We start from the raw sequence: 26839 nt of genomic DNA, 5'->3' as shown, positions 1-26839 counted from the left end.
TTGTAGACACTTATTTTTATGTGACTAGCCATGAAGGTAATCTGTTTATACAGAAGGAAAAAGTAAAATCTCTCTTCAAAAAGGGAAAGCTTGATTATGTTCTGCTCATTTTAGGGAATCTATTGAAAACTTAAAAAAGTGAAAATGGAAAAGTGACATCAAGTTGTTCTTTTATTCAGATCCAAAATGGAATGGCATGCAGTTGTGGCACTGCCAAAATGTATAATTCTACATGTTCATGAAACTGATAAATTGCTATTATTTATTTATTTTTAAATAAAGAGTCAGATACTTTACTGACTAAGCCACCCAGGCTCCCCTGAAAATTGCTATTATAAAGTGATAGTCTAAGTGACAAATTTGGCACTGACCTCTTGAGAAACTTTCTCTTATACTGTCACGGACAAGAGGTTTACAGAAGACTCATAAGTGACACAAAATAGTTAAAATGTACCAACCCTTGGTTTTCTCTTCATCATTATGTTTTAACCTAATCTATTTCTTGATTCTGACAGTTATACCTATGGTTTGCTTCTTTTTAATTGAACTAATTATATATCTATTTATGGTTTAAAAATAACATTTAAATATGATTTTAAGCAGGAATGACAAGGTGTTGATATTTTATCACGTCCAGGAAGGTGGCATCTTCCAGGAGAATGAGCAAAACTATTCTTCCTATGATTATAATAGAAAAGAAAATGAAAAGTAATTATCTTTAGGTTGAGTAATTATCTTTTGGTTGATTTCTTTTAATTTAAATTAAAGGAAATAAATTAAAAGAAATCAAAAGTATTGTAATATTAAGTTATATATACTCTCATTCTTTTTTTTTATCATTTACTTACATCTATAGCTCTATCTATAGATGTTTCTATATATAGATATAGAAATACAGACTTGTAAAGAATGATAGTAATTTAACTTGACTCCTGTTTTACAAATATGTGCATGCAGGTTTATGTGTATACATATATGGCGCATAAAACTTATATTATCCATAGATAGTTCATATTCTTTAGTGATCACTTTTGTTTTTTTTTCACTTAGGATATAATATTAATATCTTTCCATTTCTTTAAAATTCTTCCCTGACATTATATAAAATATCAAGTTAACACACTGTCACTTACCATCATTTATTCAACCAGCTTGTATTTTTGGATATTTAAGTGGAATGGAAATTGACTCTGTTATAAACATTTTGATTAACAGTCTTAAATTTTGTAAACATTCACCATTGTTTCCTTAGACTAAATTCTTATAGTAAGTGGTTGGGAGGAGTTACTTAAGAACCTTTATCATTGTAAGATTTTGTAGGAAAGGCTAAACAGTTTATCATGATGAGCTTATAATGAAAAAAATTAATCTTCTTATATCTAATCATAGTAATATAGATTTGGGATCATTTTTAGTGGAAAGTAGAGGAGAAAATGTAAGCCAATAGTTACATTTACATATATAAAATATAAGAGGAGAATAATATACTTGGAGAATAAAGATTATCTCCTCATATATAATTTTAAAATAACATATAAGACTACATTCCCTTTTATTTTCCACTTAAACTATTATTATATAGGGCCACAAATTATTGAAAAAGGAAACACTATAAACACATCTTAATATCCAGTTTGGTTGACAAAAGCTATGAGGAAAGGGCTATTCTCTAAAATTCAGACCAGTAAGCGGGGGAATAGGCAGCAAAGTCTTAAATAATGGTTCTAGAGCATGCAGAGTATGGAGCTGACTTAAGATAACTGGATTTGAAAAAACCTAACAAGGTTAGGTAAAGGTAGGAAGTGGGGAAATGATTAATACCAGCCTAATGGAAACCAAAAGGCTCTTGGCTGAATGGTAGAGTGTTTGCTCTCATCTTCCCTCTTACAATTAGTTGAAGATAGAAGGAAGAGAAAGAGATGAAGTTTTAAGAATTCATTGCAAAGAAGTGTCTTGATAGGTTGAAATTTATTTCTTAGAACTACTAGAAGTACTGTAGTATTTAATATTGGTAAATTAGATGAGCGAACTACTGCCAAATCATACTGAGACCTACTGTGTGCTAGCATCATGCTATTTGTTGTGAGCAATTACTAGAGTAAAGCATAATGGTTACTAAAATGAAATAGAAGGCATGATATCTTTTCTTAAGGAGCTTCAAGTAAATGTCATTGTGAAGGTTTATTTGGCCACAGTCCCTGAAGCCGTAGGAAAATTGGGTGACACTTCAAGGTAACTTTGTACTCTAAGGCAGTTTATCTAAATCAAAGTATTCATGTAGAGGCAGATTCTATAATGCATATTATTTAAAATACAGTGACAACACATAATTTTTAAATGAGTTATATTAATGAGTAAGAATTTGGGCAGAATCCTTCAGAATATATTAAACTTTTCCCTTTGAAAGTATAAAACTCACCAAATGATGATTTAAAATGGACAGCAATCAATATTTTTTGTTCTCTTTATTTTAATCAAGCCTTGGAAAATAAAACAGGGAAGACACAATTTCATTTCTGTTTAAAAAAACTTTTTAATGTTTTATTTATTTCTGAGAGAGAGAGAAAGAGACAGCGTGGTCAAGGTAGGGTCAGAGAGAGTCGGAGACACAAAATCTGAAGCAGGCTCCAAGCTAGCTAGCTATCAGCACAGAGCCCGATGCGGATCTCGAACCAAGGAACCATGAGATCATGACCTGAGCCAAAGTCAGGCGCTTAACCGACTGACCACCCAGGTACCCCCACAATTTCATTTCTATCTCAGCAAAAGATAGAGCCAGTCTTAGGATGTTTTCTTAAGAACTCACCCTTGGAAAAGACAGTAAATTTCAAATAAGAAATAGCAATTTATTTTCATGGCATATTGTCCAATCTCCATAATGTCTGTATCTGGTAAGGTTTTAATTGAGAAATCAAAACCAAGACTTTATCCAAATGTAGAGAACAATTGAGTACAGGACCTGTTACTGTGACTCACTGACGTAGTAGCTACCAAACATTTTCAACAAGAGAGAGGTCATATATGTCATTTAAGCTCTCTTTCAGTCAAAGGCTTTGGCTGCCCCCAGGAAATGGATAAATCAAGGTGCATCCTAGAACATGCTCTGACCTTTAAGGTCAGCATCTATTAATTATTCAATTATGGAGGTCAGGCTATATTATTCCTCATAATGATGTCCTGACCCCAAACTTCTCTGGTAAGGCCCACCTCACAACCAGGCATGCAGGCTATCAGGCCACCATGTAATGAACATTGCAGGGGGTGGGCAGATTGTCTTTTTATGCAGTTTACCGATTACCACCATAATGCCAAGGACATTTTTTTCTTCACCTTCTTCCCTTTAATAATGTCTTTTATTTTTAGAGTACTCCATTCATTAAAATGCTAATATACATATTATTCTTGTTACAACCTTGAAATAAACAGTTGAGCTAATACCAATCTCAGTGTTAAATAGGAGAGTGATTCTGTGATAAATGTAATGACTCAACCAAGGTCATAGATTTCTGCTCAAAGGCAAGCAGAACAGGTGTTAAACCTGAAGTGTTGTCCCATGCATCCTCAGCCATACTCTGCATTCAAATTAAACTGTGTCTGTTACACATATGGGGATGGATACTTTGAAACAATGAGAGAACCTGGAGATATGATAGTAGTAGTAATACCTTTAGTTACACTGTTTGTCACATGCTGAACATGCTTCCTTGGAATGTTGTGGGCACACATTCTCTAAAGGATTGCATCATACTATTGTGGTTAAGAACTCAGCCAGACTCTTGAATGCTGACAAAAACTGAGGACTGATGGATGTGGGGGGAGGGGGGGATGGGCATGGAGGAGGACACTTGTGGGGATGAGCACTGAGTGTTATGTGGAAACTAATTTGACAATAAACTATTAAAAAAAAAAAGTCAAAAAAAAAAAAAAAAGAACTCAGCCAGACTGAATTCAATTTTGACTCTTCTATTTACCCTCTCTGTTATTTTGGGCAAGTTGCTTAACCTCACAATGCCTTAGTTTCTTGTCTGTAAAATTGGGATAATAAGAGGACCAACTTCAAAGGGGTATTGTTCAAATTATGAGTTAATGTATGTAAGCCTCTTAGATTTGTGCCTAGCTTATAAGAAGAACTATACAAGAGTTATACAATAAATAAATATAAATATAGATCATTCAGAGACTACATGAAGAAATCAGACTACTAAGTTCCTGAATATTCTTCCATCATTTTAGTCATTAATAACATTATTGAGATGTCCAATAAATCCTGATCTATTATTTTTATGTCAGGATTTTTTCTTGCTTGTGCTTGAATATGCAAACTGGGGGCAATTTAGCTGTCAGCTTTTAATTTTTCAAAAATTTCTTTCCTTCAAGATATAATTTGACAAATTACCTCACTTGGTATGGGAAAAAGAGAACCTTATGTTTTATTATTTAAAAATTATGAGTAATGTAAGTAATGCTTGCATAATTAGGAGTCGGCCTTTTAGGACTATAGCTTTCCTTATGCTTACAGCAAATAACTTACGAATTGATTTTTCTTTATAAGAGTACAAAATAGGAATCTGTAAGGACATTATAAATACCAAGTTGAAATTTATGGTAGCATATTAATATTAGGTTCTTAGATGTGATAGATCAATGATAAGCTCTTTGTGGCTTTGCATAAAGATTGAACCACAGAGTAGAAAAAAGCACTCAGATCTTTCATTTAACAAATATTATTGAGCATCTTTCAAAAGCTATTCCTGACCTCCTGAAGCTAATCTCTCCTTTGTCTATGACCCCAAAATAAAGAACTTGCTCTTGAGATACTTACGTTTGGGAAAGGATTATAAAACATGCATACCAGTAGCTGTTAAAAAATGCAGTAAATAATCACCATAGGAGGAGGATGAAGTGAACTAGGTATCAAGAGGAGGAAAGGTTACTTTGAGTCCCAGGGATCAGATTTGACAGCTAAGATAGCTTTTAAAATGGGCTGGGACGAAAGTGTACTTCACCAGCCAAGTTATTGTATGGGAAAATTTTAAGCAAAATGCAGAATGATAAACACAAAGATAAGAAACTTGAGAACATTTTGTGGAAGAATTGGCATTAGTTGTTGCTCAGATTATTTGGTCTTTTTATTTTTTTATTTTTATTTATTTATTTTTTTAATTCATTTCTAGGAGAGAGAGAGAGACAGCATGAGCAGGGGAGGGTCAGAGAGAGAGGGAGTCACAGACTGAAACAGCTCCAGGCTCTGAGCTGGCAGTCAGCACAGAGCCCGACGCGGGGCTCGAACCCACGAACCCACGAACCACGAGATCATGACCTAAGCGAAAGTCGGATGCTTAACCAACTAAGCCACCCAGGCGCCCCTATTTGGTCTTTTTAAAGACGATTGGGAGCCAGCAGTTTGGACCTATGGTATTGTGTAGAGCCTCTAGACGTCCTCTGAAACTATTCCTATTATATAGTTTTCAATGTTGTTAACAAAATTATCCCAAGAACACGATTCTGTGATCTCTTTTGATAATATATTATTGAAACATTATATACACACATACATACATACCTCAGGCTTTTCTTTTGTGGATTAAACTGCACTATTTTTTTCTATTACATTTTTATTCTATCTCCAAGGTCTTTTTTTTTTTTTCATTTCATTAATTATTGTGATTATTTTCACTTAGACTGGGTCTGGTAGATAGTTGATTTGGAAAAAGCTATGTGTAGCTTATTTACTGAAATTAGTGCTAATTTCTAACCTAGAATTTCTAACCAGAAATTAATTGCTGGAGGAAACACTATAAAGGTCTAAAGACAGTTTCCAAGATACTCTTCTGTGACTGTAAATGTCAGCTGATATGTGGAAAATCCAGTGAGAAACCACAAAATATTTATATTCACCTAGTTGGACACCTAGTGCTGGACACCAAGGAAACTATTTCAGTAAAGACAAGTGTTTGGTTTTCTTGGCTGCGGACTTAACCAATTATATATGAAGTACATGCAAATCAGATTCTTTGCTAGAAAAAAGTAAGAGATTGGAAGATACTTTTCAAGCTAGTTCGAAAAGTTTTCCTGTTGTTAAAATACATTTAACATTGCTGCTAAGCCAGTCAAATTCTCCCTTGACCCCACCTCCTGAAACATGACTCCCTTTATCCCATGTCCTCCTGCCATTTTTTCTCCTGCCCAGGCTTCTTTCTCTCACACACGAAGAAGATAAGATTTTTAGTTCCTAGTACTCTGGTAATTGGTATACAGTGGAGCTGGAAGAAGGAGGGACAGGAAATTAATTCTTTACTCTTTTAGTAGCTAATACAATGTTGTGTTATTAGTTGTAATGTAGCCGCCTTAAGAAGGCAAGTAATAAGGCCATTGTGTTTTGTCCTAGTCATATGTCATCTGGAGCTCTAATTCTTGTTGCTGTATTTCAAAATACATTCACAAATCTGAATTTATCAGGAGAAGCTTAAAAAAATGAAGACCATGGTCATGATATATGAAACTAAGTGGAGATGTTTATCTCAGTTAAGAAGAGAGTTATGGTGGATATGATTGCTGTCTTCAGATATTTGAATGGCTGTTACGTCAGAGAAAGAGCCACATGATTCCATTGTTTTCCAGAGCTCTGGGAGAGCAATGTGACATATTTCTTTGTGAGATTATAAATTTCCTGCCACTGTAAGTTTTGAAGGAATAGTTAGATTTTCAGTTGGCAAGTTGGACTAAGTGACTTTTTAGTTTGGTTTGGATTTAAAATTTTGTTTTTTCAAAGTTGCTTACATCCTCTTTGCTGAATAGCCTATTTCCTTGGCTGTCTTTTGTTCGCTTGTTTGTTTGTTTGGTAGAGTAAAAATTAATAGTAACTTAATTAATTAATTAATAGCATTATTAAATTATTAAATTATTAAATAATTATTTATTTTTAATTAATAATTTTTAATAATTATTAAATAATAATTTTAATAAGTATTAAATAATAAATATTATTAAATAATTATTAAATAGTTAAAAATTAAATAATTTTTAATAATTATTGAATAATTATTATTATTAAATTATAATTATTAATTAATTAATAGTATTATTAATTAACAGTAATGCATTCGCAACTTGAAAATAACCTCCAAGACAGGAGGAGTGGGGCTTGGACCTTCTCTAAATAGCCCTGTACCTTTATTCAATTTACTTTTCTTAAAGTTAGACCTGTCTACTTCTTTTTTTACAGTTGAATTCTTTAAAGACATTTCAATTAAGGAAAAATTTGGCCTAGGAAGACCAGGTTTGTAGATGAGGAAATCACATTGTCAATGTCATTTGATTAATCCCTGGATGTGGATATACTGACCATATTTTTCTTTAAAGAAGTCTAATGATTTTGAAAAGAGTGCATTTAATTTTACCTTCTTTTGTAATGGGCCAGAGAAAACACAATCCTCATTAGCAGTCATTAACTGACTGCAGAATAAGTCAGTGGCACATTAGATTAGTTGAGTTATATACCGGCAAGCCGAAGCTGTGCATTATCTCTTAAAGTTAGTGTTCTTGGGATGAGTTCAAACTACGTGAAAACAGTAGTTCCCCTAAACCAAAGAGAAACATAGATCTGCCAGAGATATCTGAGCTCTCTTCAAATTAGACCTGCCCACTGTTCCCCCCCCTTCATCTTTTGATATCTTTTGAGAAGATATTTTAATTAAGCCAAGTATGTGGAACTATATTCTGAGAACTCATCATTTCAAAGTCACCGTAAAATTTATGAATTTCTCTTTGTAATATAGGCAGTGAAAAAGGAATATTTTGATAAAAGGTTTCACATATTTCAAAAGTAGTAAAATGTCATTTTTGAAATAACTGTAACATATTAAATATTTGCTTGTGCACACACACATACACGCACATTATATGCCAAGATTTTGTAATATAATGAAGTAATTTTCTGTCTTCAAACGGCCACCATTTATTTTTCTTAAAACATTGAGGTTTATATTACTTATATAAGAATATTATACTTAGTGTTCAACCCTAAGGCTGCATCTGTCCAGGCCCAGAGCTCAGCCATTTTTGTGTCTCTGTCTTGTACTACTTGGACAAAGGACATTGGAAGTTCTATATGGTCATCATTAATGGTAACTTTTTTGTGAGAGTAACTTTCACAGGAAGAAGACACAAATATCATACTGTCCAATATATTTAAGAAGCGTATCATTGTAGATAGGCTGACGGCATAAAAGAGGATCATTTAAAAACCTTATTTATAAAAAGTGAGTATTTTATATTGTGTATAGTATTATGAGCTCCTATTTATTTGATGAAATGTGGTCGTTTATTTTTGTTTCATGTTTCTATTACTATTCACAAGGAGTCTGATTACTCATTGCATTATTATTTGTAAGAGAGGTACCCCTGAATCCATCCAAATATCATTCAGTAGAGTTAAATAAATTATGATATATCCTTAAAATAAAACATTATTAAATACTGCTATAGTCATTGAGTATATTGACATAGAAGAATATGTGCAAATACTAGTGAAAAAAAGCAAATTGTAGAAACCATGTGTTGTATAATCCCCTTTTTATTTATATTATAAGTAAATACATATGCATTCATATGTATGTGATTTTTACTTAAAAATTCATTTTATGGTAAGATTTTAGTTGGTAATTTAGATGTTTTAATAAATATGCTTCTAATTCCTGATTCAACCCTTAACCCGTTTGGACAAGGTTTGGTTTTGTTTTTTGCCAACACCTTAATCACAAAATCTCTTCTGACATTAACATTTTATGTGCAATGATTCTGTGGTTTCCTTAAGTAGATTTTGTCACTGAGATTTGTTTCAGTACTGCTGATCTATCCAGTACCCTTTAGTTTTTTGTTCTTTTGGTTTTAACAGATTTGCTTTTTGGATTAGCACATTTGTCCAGACTTCTGGAAATGACTTGGGGTTGAAGTGAGCAGTTTCCCACACATAAATAAAGCAGAAATCCATAGAACAAGAGCCTGATGGTATCAGCTTCTTTCTGTCAGTTGCTGTGAAGCAAAATAATGTGGGTGCTGTGACCATCTGAATGTCACTTTTGATGTGCAGGTAACCTTCACTGCATGGCTTCCCTAGTCACATTATAGAACATTCTCATTGCAGAATGTTTTCTCTCTCTCTCTCTCTTATATTAAACTTTCAAAGAGACTATGAATTAATTTTATTGGAAATTGATAAATCTGAGCAATCATATGCATATTAACTGCTAATCTACTTAACCCCTTTCAAGTTTCTTCTTTCCATTTATCCATGAATTTTCTTAGGATAACTTAAATTACCAATTCTTACTTTACATGACTCAGGATACTGTAAAAACAGCCATTATATTTACTTATGGAATTCATTTTCTCATCTCTAAAATTAGATAGCTTTCCAAAAATATTTACTCAGTACCAGTTATGTACACTATACAAAATTAAAACATAATTGTTAGCCTACAAGAAGGATAGTGATAATGTCCAGGTTGGGAACAAGACTGGAAAATATTGCCATTTTGTTTCAAACCAGCTTTAGGTTATAGTTTAAAAGTCAGTTAAGGGATGAAAGGGGACAACTGCACAAATCTGGAGAATGAAATAAATGCTAATGAATTGAGGATGGTGAGATTTGAATTGAATCTACAGGGATGGGATGAATTTGGTGAGGGAGGGAGGGAAAATGGAATAAACAAAAGATATTTGAGGACAATTGAATAGATACAGGAGATTTTGAATTATATTCCTTTGTAATGTCAAATCAACCTAAAGATCTTTAGTGCTTCCTCTAAGTAGGAAAATGTATCCTAATTAAGTCCCCAACGTCTCTTTAATACAGGTTGGGAGATGAGTCATATTACTTCCCAGCTTCCTGATATTCTGGTTTAGTTTTCTAAATTATGTATTTTTTAACACAGTAGTAAAAAATGAAACTAAAGCTTCCATTCATTTTTTTATTATTTTTCCCATTTGTACCTCTTTCCTAAAATGAGAAAATTGCAAATGCACTGCTAATTGCTATTACCATGATTCACTGTATAAGTAGCTTGTGAAACCCATGTGAGCTATATCACTACTAAGCATAGAAAGTGCATTTTGTGCTATTTTAATGAATCTTTTTAATTAATAAGCTATACTTTGATGCTTTCTTGAGTTAGTTTAAAATCACAGATTTGTTTTTTCATGAGATGATCAAATGGCAATTATAGTAACTGTTGTCTTAATTTAATTATTATTCTTTTCCTCGCCTGCCCCAAGAAAGTAAATCTGATTTATATGACTATATATAGCTATATAGATGAGTGTATATAGATCTATATAACTAAAATATAAATGAAGATGTAATGCTTTCTTTTTGGTAAGTCTAGTAATGTAGCTTAATGAAACATCTGAATTTTATTGAGCAACACAGAGGACTGTATTAAATACTTACCATATTTTCTTTCTTTCTTTCTTTTGACAATGTTGAACCTACAACATTGTAGACAGTAGTCTAAAACTAGTTATAATGGTGAGCAAAATAGTCTCAGCCCTGATCTTATGAAACTCCTCGTCTAATGGAAGAGACTAATAAATATGCAGTTATAAATTACATACTAACTGCTTGTGTGCATAGTTATATGCATTCTATATTATTAACTCTGCAGATGACTTTCTCCAAATTTAGCATAGGAATCAAATTGCATGTGAAAGACTGATAGAATAGAGAAGACTTCGTAATTCTCTGGGCACTTTTAATGCAAACACAAACACATTGTCTGTTGTTTCTCATTGTGATCAAAATATTCTTCAGTTCTGAGAGTGTAGAACTGACCAAATCATTTACTGTCTGAACTTTTTGGCCAGGAGGGAATAACATTCTCTTCATATTTTCACAAAGAAGTTGCTAATGGTGACTTTTAAGTCTTGGGACATATTCTCTTTGGGGCAGTGGCCAAAAAGCAAAACAAAAGAAAACAAAATAGAACACACATGAAGAAACAATAAAAGAGAAACCATATAAACCAAAATCTGTCTCTAAAAACATTTTTGAATACTTCCAGAAACAGCTCTACAACTTGTTTAAGTGATTGAGTTGACAAATTTGAAGTGATAATTTACTCTTCTTTGCCTTAATAATCACACACACATACACACACACACACACAGCATTAAACATCTGGACAAGCATGAATAATCATACATAAATATCGTTGTTATTTTTACATCATTGAAGTTGAATAAAATCTAAAGCATTGTCAGAAAATATATATTATTTCTTTGTTTATGGAAATAATGAAATACAGTGATAATTGCAAACTTGCAGAGCATATTTGGTACATAATTAACTAGATTTATAATATAGCAAACAAAATGATCTGTAAGTCAATATGAATTGAGTAATATCTATATGCAAAATAGATTATAATATGCTAAGAATTATATTTTATTTCATTCATAATGAGCTATTTATATTTGATGGCTGAGTCATATTGGGTACAGAATTGTTTCTGTGGTCACCTGGGTGGCTCAGTTGATCAAGTGTCTAACTCTCGGTTTCAGTTCAGGTCATGATCTCATGGTTTGTGAGGTTCTGTCAGCACAGAGCCTGCTTGGGATTATCTCTCTGAAACAAAGGTGTTTTCAGGTATTACAAGCTTAAGTGTAGGTTAGTGTACTGCTTAGCACAGAGGCTTTGGTTTTAAGACATTCTAATTACCATGACTTTTGTAAATTTGGAATTGTCTTTGCTTCAATGCTGGCTAGTTATTTTCTAAAATGTCTTGTTTATCCATATATAATGGAGGGATAAAATCTTAGCATTTGTAATCTCTCTTCCTTAGGAATCACATCCTTAGGATAGTTCAACTGCATATATGGGAATCTCACCTGCCTGTATCTATCCCTAGATTATAAGAGACCTAAGGAAATTTCCTGGTCCCTACATCCATATTTTTTCTCCCTTATGCTTCCGTCCAAGTAAGATTATCAGAAATCTAGCCAGTCCTCATTTCATGACTCTTTCCCCTCCTTTCCCTCTCTCTCTTAGAGGATATTCAATCAACACGTTGGGAGACAGGCATAGTGGGAAAAGTTTGGTTTGAAAGTCACTCTGACATGAGCTGAAATTCAAATTGACCTTAGACAAATTGCTCAGTCACTCTGAACCTCTGGATCTTCATCTATCAAACATGAGTCATTTTCATCTCATCATAGCTTTATACAGTTCACACACGTAAAGTGACCAGCCGTAAGTGCTTTTTTTCCCCACTTTGAATATCCAGATTTTTACCAACAATGACCAGCTACGTCAGTGCTTCTACAAGGCTTTATGGTATTTTCCTAAAAGGGAATTCCTAGAAGCTATTGACAGTTTCCCTCTTTGAATATGTTATGATATATTTTGGACATAAAGCAACAAATGTTTTTTTAAATATCTATGTTCTCCACCCCATGCACGCCAACTCTGTTTGCTCTCTCCGTTCCTCTGTGTGCCAAGGAGACAAGCCAAACGGTGAGAGGAAAATACTGTTAGGACACAAAGTAACCTTGTCTAAGGTGTACTCTGTGCAGATGTAACCTTAACGGAAAACACGGGAAACTGCTCCTTGGTAACACAGTGATACCTTGATTAAAGAATCACCTGGGAACAAAGCTCCTTTATAAGCAATTCAGTTGAGTAAATTTTTATGTTAGAACTTCATGAATCAAATGAAATAGTACCGGCTAGTGTCATATAATTCAACGGTAATATTCGAGGTAAGCTGCACTTGTGCACAGAGCAGAAATACCTCCTCACAGAGTGTGTCTGTTAGTATAAAGGTGAAGAGGTGGATTCTAGGCAAACCTGTGAAACAATTTCAGGTAAACTCTTGTTTTCACTCTTGTAACCACTGTGCTCCATCCTCCACAGAAGCATAATAGTGGATTATTACCCTTGGAGTCTGACTGCTTTTAAAAAGTTCTCCCTTTTAAAACAGGAATCAGATTGATTCACACTTTGAGTTACAGTTCATGTTATCTTATATTGGTATTATTTAGTGATGTTTCAAACCTGGTAGTTAGTACCATTGACAGAGGTTCTGACTTAATTGGTTTGAGCTCGGGCCCAGAGTGTGACTTTCTAATATAGATTCATGGTTGTGAACCACTGCTTTAGCATATAGGTGTATTTTCATATTGTGGCCTCTTCTTTTATAATATCCATGTCTATCCTTGTGTGGGCTGTAGAACACATGTCTCAAAACCATTCAGGGTCACCCTTTAAAATGCAGGTTCATGTGTGCCTACCACAGAATCACCACTTCTGAATCTTAAAGCATGTGGTACCTGTGAGTTGAGTGTGTTTGTGTATAACCTTTATCTTATTTATACCTTCTACTTCATGGAACAAAATTTTAATGCATTTTAATTCCTCTTTGCTAATAGAAAATTCCCACAAAGTGGTGATGGTGGGATATTCATGTTATACACAATTTATATTTTCAAATAATATTATTTATGAGAATTATAATATTTTACACTCAAACTAAATAAAGTCGGTCTTGTTTGCAGAAAGGAAGGGAAAAGCAAATTCAGACAACTGAGTAGTCTTTTCTAATAAAAACATATCTTAGAGGTTAGAAGTATATAAATGTTCTTTTAATGTAAATTTCCATTAATTTGTCATGATCCAATTGTCTCATGACAGATTTCTGATGTATTCACAAAATTACAAATCAGGGGCTTGTAGTCTTTGAAAATGCAAAATATATTTATGTTCAATTTCAATCTCTCTCTCTCTCTCTTTCTCTTCCCACCCACACCCCACCCACACCCTCTCCCTGTCCTCACCTCTTTTCCTCTTATCATAGCATCAGATGAAGAAGAGCCAACGTCAGCAGGTAAGGTTCCTATTTGTATATAACTTAAGACCATTAACAATAGGCCCTTCACCCTTTGAAGTATGTATTTTTTTCAGATTTCTACCAGGCAACTAGCACAGTTTTATTTACTGATTTTTTTTTTTTTTTAATTTCTTGGACCCATCATTGTGTCCCAGATTAAATGATGTTGGTATTAAGCTTTAAATACAAAGAGAAAAGAACTGTCACAGAGGAAAACATAATGTAAAATATCACATCAAGATTAAAGAATAAGAAAAATGGAGGGCACCTGGGTGGTTCAGTCGGTTGAGTGCCCAAGTTCATCTCAGGTCATGATCTCATGGTTTCTGAGTCCAGTCCCCACCTTGAGCTCACTGGTGTGACTAGTGCAGATCCCACTTGGGATCCCTTGCTCCCCTCTCTTTGCCCCTCTCCCTCTCATGCTTTCCCCCAAATAAATGCTAAAAAATATATATAAGGAAAATGAGAAACTAAAAACATTAAGAAAAATGACAAAAAATAATAAAATGAGGAGAATTAAAAAAGAGGAAAATGATAAAAGATACTTTCAGAAATATGACCTTCCATGATAGAATATTGCATTATCAAATATATAACTGACACTGAACATGCTATTCATTTAAGTTTAAGGGGAAAAACCACATTGTTGCCTCAAACACTCACTTTATTTAAAACCAAAATTTTACAGTTATAAATCAATGATACTGAAATCTGGCATCATTACTCTGCTCCTCATCCAGTTACTCAGCATTTATCAAGGCTCAGGTTTGAAGTAGTTACTATTTCATAGAAACTCTGTGTAAGATAGTACTTCATGGTAACTATGATGAAGAATGCTAATGGAAGAGAAGGCATTGTATTTCCAACTTGGTTTCAGGACAATGGGATGGATCAAAGAGAAATGCCAGAGCCTAAACACCAGGCACATTTATAGGGATAAAGTGGGCAGCACAGCTCTTGTGATTAGCAGTAAATAAGAGACCCAGTCTGGCAGATCAGCAACATCAGGAAAAGGGAGTCAAGCTCCTGAGATGTAGGGGTTAGAGGCTTGTCTGAAGAGGAAAAGCAGATCCCAATCCAATATTCCTTCTTAGCCAAGTAATTGAGGAAACGAGTTAGGCCTGAGAGACAAGAGCAGGAAGTGATTACTGAAACCAGTGAACAAAAAGCAACTTAATTGTTTAGGAAGGTTGGGGGTGGGGGGGATCTAGCCCAATTATTGGAACTAAGGTACAAGATAGGGTCATTTTGACTCATAGACATAATTTATTTCAACTAGTATGAGACTTCCTGATTTCTACCTTCCTCCAAAGGTGGGTGGGTGGGCATTTTTACCTTTAAGAGTAAAATCGGAAGATCAAAAATTCAACGGAAGGAAAGGGAATAGGCATCTAGCAAATATCTTTGATAAACCCCAAGGATACCTTATTGTAGGATACTCATTATGATATCACTTCCCTTAAGAATGGAATCACAAAATTAGATAAACTCTCAAAGATTTCATTTTCATAATATCATTAGGTTGTAGTCTGATTTGGATAGGAGCTCCCTATCATTTTCTCCCAGTCTAGTCAGTGCTGTGTATCCTCTTCTTAGGAGCAACCTAATCACATGACTCAATAGCAAACTCATCTGTTGATGTGACTCCTTTTCCTAGTTTCTGACTTATGTTTGCCCTTACATGAGGCATTAGTGTTTACAGGGCTGCCCAAAGACTTCATTTCTCAGTCTTAGTTGAGTTTTCTATTTCTATCAGTCCTAGGAGCCCCAGTGCTTTCCTAGCCCACCCTAATCCCTCTTCCTTCTAATCATCCCATGCCTTGCTCTTTTGCCTACCAAACAATTTTGGTATCATTGCAAAAGATTATTAATTTTGCATGATGAAGATTAATTTTAACCTAATGTGAATTATATTTAAGTATAATATAACTGGGTCTTGGTGTAATTTTCTTATTCTAAGGTCATTTTAATAGTTTATCTGCCTACCAAGAAAGTCTTTTGGTAAATGCAACTGAATGTTTTTTTCTCCAGACATCTATTTTACTCTTAAGTGAAACGAAAATCATAGATTAAATTATGATATAAAAATATTTTTGTCTTCAGATATGACCAAATAGTTTTGTTGTGATTTTAGCACAGACTTTTAATATAAAACGAATGTACTCTTAAGGAGTATTTTAACTAAATAATTTCACATACAGATTAGCATTGAAAAAATTTGTCATTTAGGAAGGCAGGCACTCCTTCTTTGTAAAAACTTCCAGTGGGAATTAAATGTTTTCCTTTTAATTTTATCAAAGTATATAATNTAAAACTTTTGACAAAGTATTATGAGATTTCTAAAACATTATTTTATAAAGAAAATGGAAGGTCGATTATTATTATTATTATTTTAGTCTTTTTTGTTACCTTTTGCCATCATTTTCAACAGTTTTTTTCTTAAGTGAATATTTATTATCTGTTTATTTGTCTTTTTTAGTAGTATTTATCGAAATATATCTTTTATTTAAAACTGTTATTCAAAATATATTTATCTCATATATGGTTAATAATTCTGTTTCTACTCTTCTCCGTTAACAGAAGTTATCTAGAATAATCTTTTCTAAGCTCACATTCATTTTAAAGTCCTTTATTTATCTTTCCTGGTATTTCTTCAGACTATTTAAATTATCAATGAAATGCAGTCATTTATTTGTCCCCCAAATTTTACCTGAATTAAACTTTTATATGTTCCCACATGCTATTTTCTTTTCTTTTTTTTTTTTTTTTTACAAATAGTTTATTGTCAAATTAGTTTCCACATAACACTCAGTGCTCATCCCCAAAGTGCCCTCCTCCATGCCCATCCCTCCTCCTCCCCCCCACATCCATCAGTCCTCAGTTTTTGTCAGCATTCAAGAGTCTCTCATGGTTTGCCTCTCTCCCTTTCCCCCACCATTTCCACCCTTCTTCTCCCCCTTGTTCCTCCGTCAAGTTCCTCCTAATCCTCCTATACGTGCAAACATATGATATTTGTCCTTCTCTGCCTGACTTATTTCGCTCAGCATAACACCCTCAAGGTCCATCCATGTTGCTACACATGGCCAGATTTCATTGTTTCTCATTGCCATGTAGTATTCCATGGTATAGATAAACCACATCTTCTTGATCCATTCATCTGTTGATGGACACTTAGGCTCTTTCCATGTTTTAGCTATCCACATGCTATTTTCGATATCCTTATCAGCCTCATATTCTTTCTTCAGATCAGATTCATAGCATAATTGGATAGTAACTCTTTCAAATACATTATTTTATTCCTTTAAATTAAATAATTTTAATGTTTTGTTAGGACATCTGCTACTCCTCAAGATTCAACAGGAGAAGAAATAATAAAGTAAACGTGTGCATCACAGGTTCTTGTCTGTTAGTTATTAATGTAAGAATTATGAATTAAGAATAATTCTTATTTTAAGCAAAACTATACATGATTTATCATTGTAGGTCCCTAGGAGATACTACTATGGACTGATACTATTTATTAAATGTTTTTTGGAGTGCCTGGGTGGCCTAGTCAGTAGAGCTTCTGACTGTGGGTCTGGCCATGGTCTCAGTTCATGAGTTCAAGCCCTGCATGGGGCTCTGTGCTGACAGCTCAGCCGGAGTCTGTTTTGGATTTTGTGTGTCCTTCTCCCTCTGCCACTCCTCTGCTCACACTGTCTGTCTCAAATATAAATAAACATTAAAAAAATATGATGTATGGATATTGTATAACAAATCTAAGTTACTTTTACCCCACAGGTACACACATTAGATTAATTATAATTCTATAATGTAACAAATTCTTATAGTTCAGAATTATTTCTAAACTGAGAGAAATAGGTTTCTATCTCAAATAACATCTTATATGAAAAAAATCAGAAAGATAGATAATATACTCAGAAAATGAATAAGATATTAGATAGCATTTTACTTACATTATAATGCTACAAAATGATATGGGCTTTTCTCTTTACGATAGAGCCTATTTGAGCCTATATTCCCATATAAATCTACTTATAATATTTTTAGCCTTTATCCTGTTTTTTGTTATTTTTTCAAATATCCCTAATTGCTCTTATTTGAACTTCTAAATTGCCACACAAAAAAGTAAGTGCTTAAAATAACTGCTTTTTTTGTGTGTTATTTAGTGAAGGGGATGTGTAATCCATCACATCTGCGTGTCTCCTCATGGGGATATGTCCTGTTATTGAATGTAAAACATCCGCTTGGTAATCATTCAGCCTGAGTGTTCTGATGGGATGCGTTAACCTAGAAGAACATGTATTGTAGCATCTGAGTTACTAGGGAGGTTTCACTAACACCTGTTTCAGGAATTCCTGAAAGCTCCTTTTATTTATCTTCGTTGAATCTTATGTTCAGATATTTAAACATCTTATTTCAATAAGTATAAGGAAATCTATGAACTTAAAAAAAAAATAGTTCTTCAAACTAGGTTATATGCCAAGATCTAATTACAAACTAGTGAGATTCGTGTTTTTAGAGTGGCCAGAAGATACGGTACCTTTAAAGGAGTCAGCTTTAGAGGTGATGTATGCTAGCCGATTATGTTACTGTTTCCCAGAGTTTTTGGAAGCTCTCTTTTGAAATTTCCTTCAGAATCTTGTCCTGACAAGGTAAAATAAATTATTCCTTTATAGTTTCAGAAGTGTAGTACTATATTCATCAGACACTGGCCTGATAAATATGCCTTCAAAAACAATGATTTGCTAACTTTAAGAATGTGTGTGTGTGTGTGTGTGTGTGTGTGTGTGTGTGTGTATCTGTATGCGAAATACAGATCAGTTTATAACTTTGAAATGAAATCAGTTTACAGCTTTTGAAAGGTGATACATAATATTTAGATTAAAGTTCATAAAATAACAGTTTTTAATAAAGTTACATCAGTGACTGCTTCCCACTCTGTTGCACAAATCCAATTTTCATTTATCTTTTATTTAAATTTCATAATAAGGAGAGGCTTTATAAACTGATTATACCAATATGTTTTTCTATGTCCTTTAAAATATTAAGACATTTACACTAGAAAATTGACTGCTACAAATGGGGTAATGTATATAAAATTTAATTTACTAACTGTAAAGTATATTAAATCAAGCTTATTCTCACATAAATTTCCTCATTCCTCTTAATTTATTTTGTCTTATTAGCTGTTATTTTACCTCTCTACAAAATACCATTTATTCATCAAATTGATGAAATCATTATAAGAATAACAATAGAGCCACAATGAAAAATGTTATTGAATGGGATCAAAATCAGTCAAAAAATGACAAAGTGGAGATCTTGTAGCTCTACCATAGAACAGAAGCTAAAATTAAAATCACAGCTTACTGTTTTTGTTCCTGTCACCTCAGAAACAAAGCTTAATTTTTTTCTTCTCTTGCCTAAGGAGAGATTTTTAATTGCTTTGTCCTTTTTTTATATTAAAAAAGGGGACTGGGTTTGTGCTTATATAAAAATAGCTATTAATACTGAGCTAACTCATAATGACAGAAAATTATAATTAGAAAATATGGAATTTTCACTGAATTGTAAAAGATAAAATCTTTTTCGCAGTCAGCTGTTTTAAACACTAAACTACAAAAGCCATACTGTTTTTATACTTTTATAAAGTTAAAATTTCATAATTTACTTAAATGTAAAACTCCATTTGTGGCCTATTAATATCATCCCACTTGGTAGTGATGATAGACATTACTTCCTGGACACAGTAGTTTATAATAAACTTACTGCAACCTCTGTGATGCCCATCAGAGATGAAGACAGTAGTGATTGAGCACACCAAGGCATCATCATTTTCACTGCTTCCTTCTAAATATTTTAATATGTTTAATCTTTCTTTTTTAATGCTTATTTATATATTTGAGAAGTGGGGCAAGGGGAAGAGAGGGAGAGAGAAAATCCCAAGCAGTCTCTGTGCTCTCAGTGCAGTCGATACGTGTCTCAATCTCACAAACTGTGAGATCATGACATGAGCCGAATCAAGAGTCAGACTTTAACTAACTGAGCCACCCAATATGTTTAATCTTTCAAAAGACCAGTTTCGTCACTGAGGAAGTACACCCAAGAACACTAATTATCTATATACATAATAGAACACTGGCGTAGCAGTATAAAAATTTATAACTATAGTTTTATATCTACAAATATATATTTATGCTCTGATGCATAAACCACATATATGCTTATATAGATAAACCATGTGTATGTATATATGTTTATATATATAAACAAATGTTATGTATCTGTGTAGCTAAACACAATACACAAATGATAACATATTTTTCTTAATTTTTGAAATAATTTTGGCCATATGAATGCTTTCCTGCTGTATATGGTGAATTTTGTGATTTTCTTAACTATGCTATAGATTTCTTTTAGATCTCTTTCCTGTTTTCTTATGAAATTTAATTCTGCATGGCTGACTATGCTCAATTACTCTACAACTCATGCATTTTGAAAAGGAATAATATCCTACCATATTATTCTCTAATGAACAAGGGTTGCTTTTGCATTCTGATCTTAGCACTTTATTTCCTTGGGGTCTGAAATAGAGCTTTACATTCTCTTTTTTGTTCGCCTTACATTTGTTACAAATTTTCTCCTTTTTTATATGGTCATATTTTCCCTCTAGTGCCTGGAGCAACTATACTAATTATTTTATCAAGTATATTCTTGTTCATAAAGATATGCTAAGCAGGCTTAAATATTAAAAACTTATATATAAAAACCAAAAAAGTTTATTGCTATGATCTCTAAAAACCAGAAGTCTTTATTTGCATATTTTCAGTGGAATAAAGAAGAAATCAGTGCTTCTAAAGATTTGGCTTTGTCCAGTTTACTGAGGCATTAATGAAGTGTCCAAATAAAGCTGCTTTTTTTTATATAAGACAAAACTTTCTTATCGATAGATAGTGATATTGAACTGTGAGAAAAATTAGTTGTTATTTAAACCTCTTTTATGTAGATAGTGTTTTCTTCATTTTTTCACTAAGATAAACTTCACTGTAGTATATGATAATGATACCAGTAGAGAATTTGGAAGGTTATCTACTCCATATCTTTTTTTTAAAACAAGTTTAAGAATTAAATTATCACAAAGGGGCAAAATAATACATTTATAAATCTGTGAATATAGATGCAGTTATATAATTTATTATCATTGCCCCCAAAATATGAATCTGGATTTGAAATAAAGTTAAAATATTGTCAAGAAATACATAGCAAAAATCCCTCATAGTATAACTTGAAGATATCATTTCTTCAGTGGTACATGTTAATATATACCAATGCATGCATTCAAAAAAGTTATTGTGTGACATGCTTTTGGTTGTAATAGAAATTCAATTCAATGTTACTTGAATAATAAGGGATTTTATTAGCTCACACAGAATTGATAATGAGTAGCCCAATGATGTCACTAAAAATCTAGTTGTTTTTTTTTTTCTTTCCCCATCTTTTTGTTCTGTCTTCTGTGGTATAAAATTTATCTTCGTTTTCAAACTGGTTTCTCTTGTGGTGGTGATATGTCTGACAAAAGCTAATGTGGCTATATGCATCTTTATCCATGGTCCAGAGAAGACAAAGAAAACAAAGGTAGAAATCAATCCTTGGGCACCTAGGTGGCCCTGTTGGTTAAGCTGAGACTCTTAATCTCAGCTCAGGTCTTGATCTTAGGGTCATGAATTTGAGCTCTATGCTAAGCTGGAAGCCTACTTTAAAAAAAAAAAAAAAAAAACAGACTCCTGAGATCCTCTGTAATCGGACAGGCTTAGATCCCTTCTGCCATCCCTGAAACAATTAGCCAATCAGACCCTTCCCTTGGAGCATGAGGTTGATTTCTGCTTTCTGTTAGAATCAGGAGCCAAGGGACAAATACATGAATAAGAATCACAGTACTCTTTAGGAAGAGAAAGAAGGAAATACATACTAGGTCAATGATCAGGAAAGCCGATAAGAAGTAACCATTATAACACCTCTCTGTCATTTTTAACTACTTGATTAGTTTTTCTTCTACATTTTGGTATGTTTTTCAGATTATTTTATAAAATCTCTTAAGAGACCCTCAAGTCCAGTTGTTGAGAAATAAACTTAGTACACATCTCAGTCATGCTAAAGTCTGTATTCATATTTGCAGTGTTATACAACATGACTTTTAAAATCTCAATTTCACTGTATACTTTATTTTTCCCTCATGTGCTTAAAAATATTTGTATGCTTACCAAAACTGTGTATATCTATTATCTGTATTGAACTGATCTTTCTATTTTGCTTTAGTGATCTGTTTCTATAGAAACACCTAAGTTTACTCAACTCTGGTCCTTACGTACTACTGACATAATCTTCCTATCTCACATTTCAAAAAATGACAGTTATATTAAATTTCATTGTCCTGAAAATTCCTAAGAGTATTAGATACTGTCATTACTTAGCTTAACCCAGGCTGATTTTATCTTTTTATAGATAAACAGTTTTATCATGAACTTATAATAAAAACATAATAGTTTTATATTTAGAATATTGAAAAATGGCCATTCAAATTTATTCAACTTTTTAAGCTTGGGGGGGAAAATGTGACTTAGTCTTTGCATGTATGTTGCTGCAGCTTCAAAAATTCAACTTTTTGAAACTCACTTCCATCAAATGTAGAAAAATAACTCTAGTGGTATAAATAAAATTTTGATTGAATGTTTGTAGAAATTTCATATTATTTCAATTAATAAGATACCTTTTGTGCTATTGACCTTTAGAATGCATGGAGAAAAAACAAAAATGAAACCCAAGTTAATGTTAAACTCAAATCCGGAAGAAGTATCAAATTTTTAGAAAATGGTAATAAAGGCATACAATTGGAAATGGAGAGTATGTTAGTCAGGATTCTCTGGAGAAGCAGAACCATGTATATGTGTACCTGTGTGTGTGTGTGTGTGTGTGTGTGTGTGTGTGTGTAAATACATAAAATATACAGTCTAAAGAGATTTATATTAAGGAATTGAGGCCAGATCACCTGGAAACTCAGTCAGAATTTTTATGTTACATTCCTGAGGCAAAGTTCTGTTACTCAGGGAAACATCAGGTTTTGCTCTTAAGATCTTCAACTGATTAGATGAATCCCACCCACATGATGGAGGGCAATCTGCTTTATTTAAAGTCAGCTGATTTTAGACATTTACCAAATACCTTCCCAGTAACTTCTAGACTACCATTTGACCAAGCAACTGGACACTATAGTCGACCCAAGTTGACACATAAAGTATAACCATCACAGAGAGCAAGTGAAAATTATGTAAATGTAAAATAGTTTAATTCTCAATAAATCTATTTTAGGAGAAACAGATCAAGCATAATTTCTAATGTTTAATAATGTGCTTATTGCTCTACTATCTGTATACACTTAGACTTTGAGTTTTTCTAATTTTTAATCCTCCCTACATTGGTTGGATGTATCGCTAAGGCCATCTCCATTGTCTGGGCTATTTTTTTCTCTCTCTCATTTCACTTCAAAATTTAAAAGAAATAGAGCACTGAGAAATATTAGTTTAAAGTTCCAGGGATTTGTTGGTTCAGGGAAGGCATTAAACTTTCTGGTTCATGGGTAAGATAAAGTCCTCCATGGACCTGCAGGCCTGAACGTGTGCTTTTATCTTCAGATAAATAGCCATCTCCTGCCTATAAAGTATTTCCTTTTATAGCTTTCATATCCATCATCTGTAAAATGGGATAATAATAGTGCCCACCTTAGAGGTTTGCTGTAAAGATCAAACAGTGATACATTAAAGCATTTACCATATCATGCCCATCCTACAACATGTACGGGGAATCTAAATGTTATTTTTACTTTCATTATCATCATTGTTATATATAATGAGTGCCTTATTATTATTATTATTATTTTCATTATAATGACTTGTCAGGCAGTATGTGGAGTGTTCTGTGTACCGTATTTTATTTAATTTTCACAGTAAAGTGATACAGCTTAAAGATAAAATGTCTTTATATCTCTATATCTATCTACCAATAGATTGATCCATCTATATTTCTACTTAAAGAGAATACTGAATTTTAAAGCACAAAGAAATATGCCCAAAGTTATATAAGAAACAAGTAACAGAAGCAACATTCAAATTCAAGTTTCCCTAAGAAAACTTGTACATATTCTACTTCAGCAAACTCTCCTTTCTATTCACTTATAAATAGTTTTAAATAACATATATTTCTTTCAGTTATGAAAGTAATACACAGCTATTCAAATTTTATGCATACATTATAAAACTGAAGCTAGTAGCATGCAGAAATTTACCTATTATTTTAAATGATGGTGTGACTACTTTAGTAATTTATGGACCTTGTGGACATTTTTTAAAATAGGAAATGAAAATCTACCTGAGTGCCTCTATCCATATTCAATATTTGCATTTTAAAAGATATTCCGCTTCAGTCTAGCAGCTCTTACATTCTTCTTTATCCCAGTGGCTGGGGATAGAAACGATATAATCTGTACACTTCTCCATTACTTCCCTGGATGCATTTTCTAAGACCACCCTCCTGTCCTTCCTTTTCTCTAAAATCAACACAAACCCAGGGCCCATTCCTATCGTAGACAGGGCTGTGCGCTCACAGGTCCACTGTCTGCTGGCTACTCCTGGAGGTATCTGTCTGACTACCTCATCACATCTTTCCTGTCTTGATCTGAAGATGTCTTCTCAGGAAGACCTTCTCTTTGTCTCTAAAAAGGTCACGTCTTCTCCATCTTGTCAAATCTCCTAGTATATAGAGCTTCTTTATTGTCTATCCAGGCTGAACATTAACTCCTGAGGCATAAAATTTTTGGTCTGTTTTATTCACTACTGAATCTCTAGCTACTATAACAGACGTTTGGTATATGGTAGATGCTTAATAAATACTTGTGAATATATAATTAATAATGTATTATTATAATATATATATAACATATTAATAAATAAATATGATTGAATNCCATACTGATTTCATACTGATTTCAAAGCACTGTCAACCCAAGAATATACACAGTTCTTTCTGTCAAGTGAAATAGAGGGATGATGATAGATATATTTCTTCATTTGAGAAATTAATAAATAAAAGGATAACACTAATGATTTGCTAGGAATCTCAAAGTTGCTTTAAAATTACTGAAATCCCTTGACATTGGTCTTTGTTTTTCTGCTTTTATTGCACTAGAGTAAATGTGTTTTGCTCAGTAATTCTTTCATTGTGGTGTTCTAACAATGTTAATAATTTAGCCATAGATAGTAATTACTGTATGAAATCTGCAGTAGTGATATTAAGAAGCCTTAAACCTGACAACAACTACAATTCAGTGCTGGACGTGGGCAGGAGACTGGGTGGCTCAGGGCAAGGAGGCGGAATACAGGGCCCTACACACATGGGCCGGGCAGGCCTGTAGGGCCACTGGGCTTCCTGAGATTGGATTCCAAGAGGAATGGACCTAAGGTTGTTTAGTATAACTTAGTCATGATTTCATTGTTATTAATTCCTGTTTTCTTAAGCTCACAGACATTTTCAAGAAATATTTTTTTAAAGTTGCATGGATGGTAGATTTGTAAGTCTTTGAATAGCATATTTAAAAATAAAATGTACCTGGGTGTAGTATATTTGGGGGATACACTTAAAAAAAGTATTTACTCAAAGCAAACCTTCAACTGCTAGAATTCACCAAGATTTAGAGATTCATTCCCTATTTATTCAACTTCTCTAAACAGAAGTCTAAATGAGAAATACTCAGTATTTTTTTATCCAATTTAAGTGATATGTTTAATGGTGGATTCGGTATCTATTCAAATCTAATTTTCTGCTTCTCCAGACATAAACCTAAGAAAGAAAATATCCAGTATTTTTCATCTAATTTAAACAATATCCAGTATTTTTATCCAATTTAAATAACAGTTTTGATTGTTTCAAATGGTTACTAGATGCATTTGAAAAAGAATGAACCCACCGTACATAAAAGCCAGTGGTTTGTGCCAAGGCTTTAGATTTTCTACAGAGGACGTAGATGCCTGTCTGAGACAGAGGCACTGCAACCAGTTCATCCCATAACTTTATGTTTAAAAATGGATTAGGAGGAAGTGTGCAAGTACTGAGCTACTAATATAAGCAAAGCTAAGGTAAGAATAATTGGAAAGAGAACAGACAGGGCTGTTTCCCCTGGAATTTTAACATTCTGCACCTTCACCTATGTAAACACATTGTTTTACACTAAGTTTTATTTCTAAGATCCCCAAGAAGCCACTGAAAATTCTGATACATGATGAGTTCCTATGATACACCAATCCTTAGTCTGATATTCGTTAGGCAGAATACTCAAGGAGTTTGTCTACCTTTCAAGATTGCTGAGACTCCATGGAGCTATAGAAGAGAGAGATCAATGTATTTTTAAGTAACTTGAGTTTTCAGACGTGATTTTATTTTCAGTGTCTTTTGTGTCTGTCATCTACTCACTCGGTGCTCCCTGACACTTGGGTGGGTGGTAGGAGCTTGAAAGATAAAACTATTGATTCTCACTAATTTTATTCTTATTCTGGAAATGAGTGAACCAACAAAAGCTAGTCCCTTAAGGCATTTTTTCATTTTACTCATGAAACTTGTACCTGGTTTTTATGACCCATCATGCCATGCTTCTTCTCCCTAGGAGATAACAGCCTCCTCTGTTCCAAGTCATACATGCTGTGCTCATTCTCACTTCAAAGCTTTATTTCACATTTGTTTATCGAGCCTGCTTTTCTTTCTCTTTCCTATCTCTAAAACTTATCCCTCTTTCACACTCATGAGTTGTGCAGAAGCTATAATTTCTGTCCTTGAAGGGATTTGAGTTCCTTTACTATGTACTGAATGTGAATTGGAGTTGTTTTTCCACTTAGGCTGGAGACTCACTC

At 33.3% G+C, this 26839-nt stretch overlaps 1 protein-coding gene across 3 annotated transcripts in view; it reads left to right on the top strand.

Annotated features, from left to right (window-relative positions):
• Positions 1-26839, top strand: part of EDIL3 (EGF like and discoidin domains 3) — a 408087-nt gene that overhangs the window by 127693 nt on the left and 253555 nt on the right. For 2 of the 3 annotated variants that reach the window (XM_077759157.1, XM_077759175.1), the window contains exon 3: positions 13851-13880. The exons of the other annotated variant lie outside the window; for it this stretch is intronic. In XM_077759157.1, coding sequence (XP_077615283.1) covers positions 13851-13880 — 30 coding nt within the window. The remainder of the gene's footprint in view (positions 1-13850; positions 13881-26839) is intronic. 3 annotated transcript variants of the gene reach the window in all.

Source organism: Crocuta crocuta, unplaced genomic scaffold (genome assembly GCF_008692635.1).
Source record: "Crocuta crocuta isolate KB4526 unplaced genomic scaffold, BGI_CrCroc_1.0 scaffold770, whole genome shotgun sequence".
In the NCBI taxonomy this organism is placed as follows: domain Eukaryota; kingdom Metazoa; phylum Chordata; class Mammalia; order Carnivora; family Hyaenidae; genus Crocuta; species Crocuta crocuta.
Note: the sequence above shows the minus strand (reverse complement) of the source record. Positions and strands in the feature narration are given on the sequence as shown.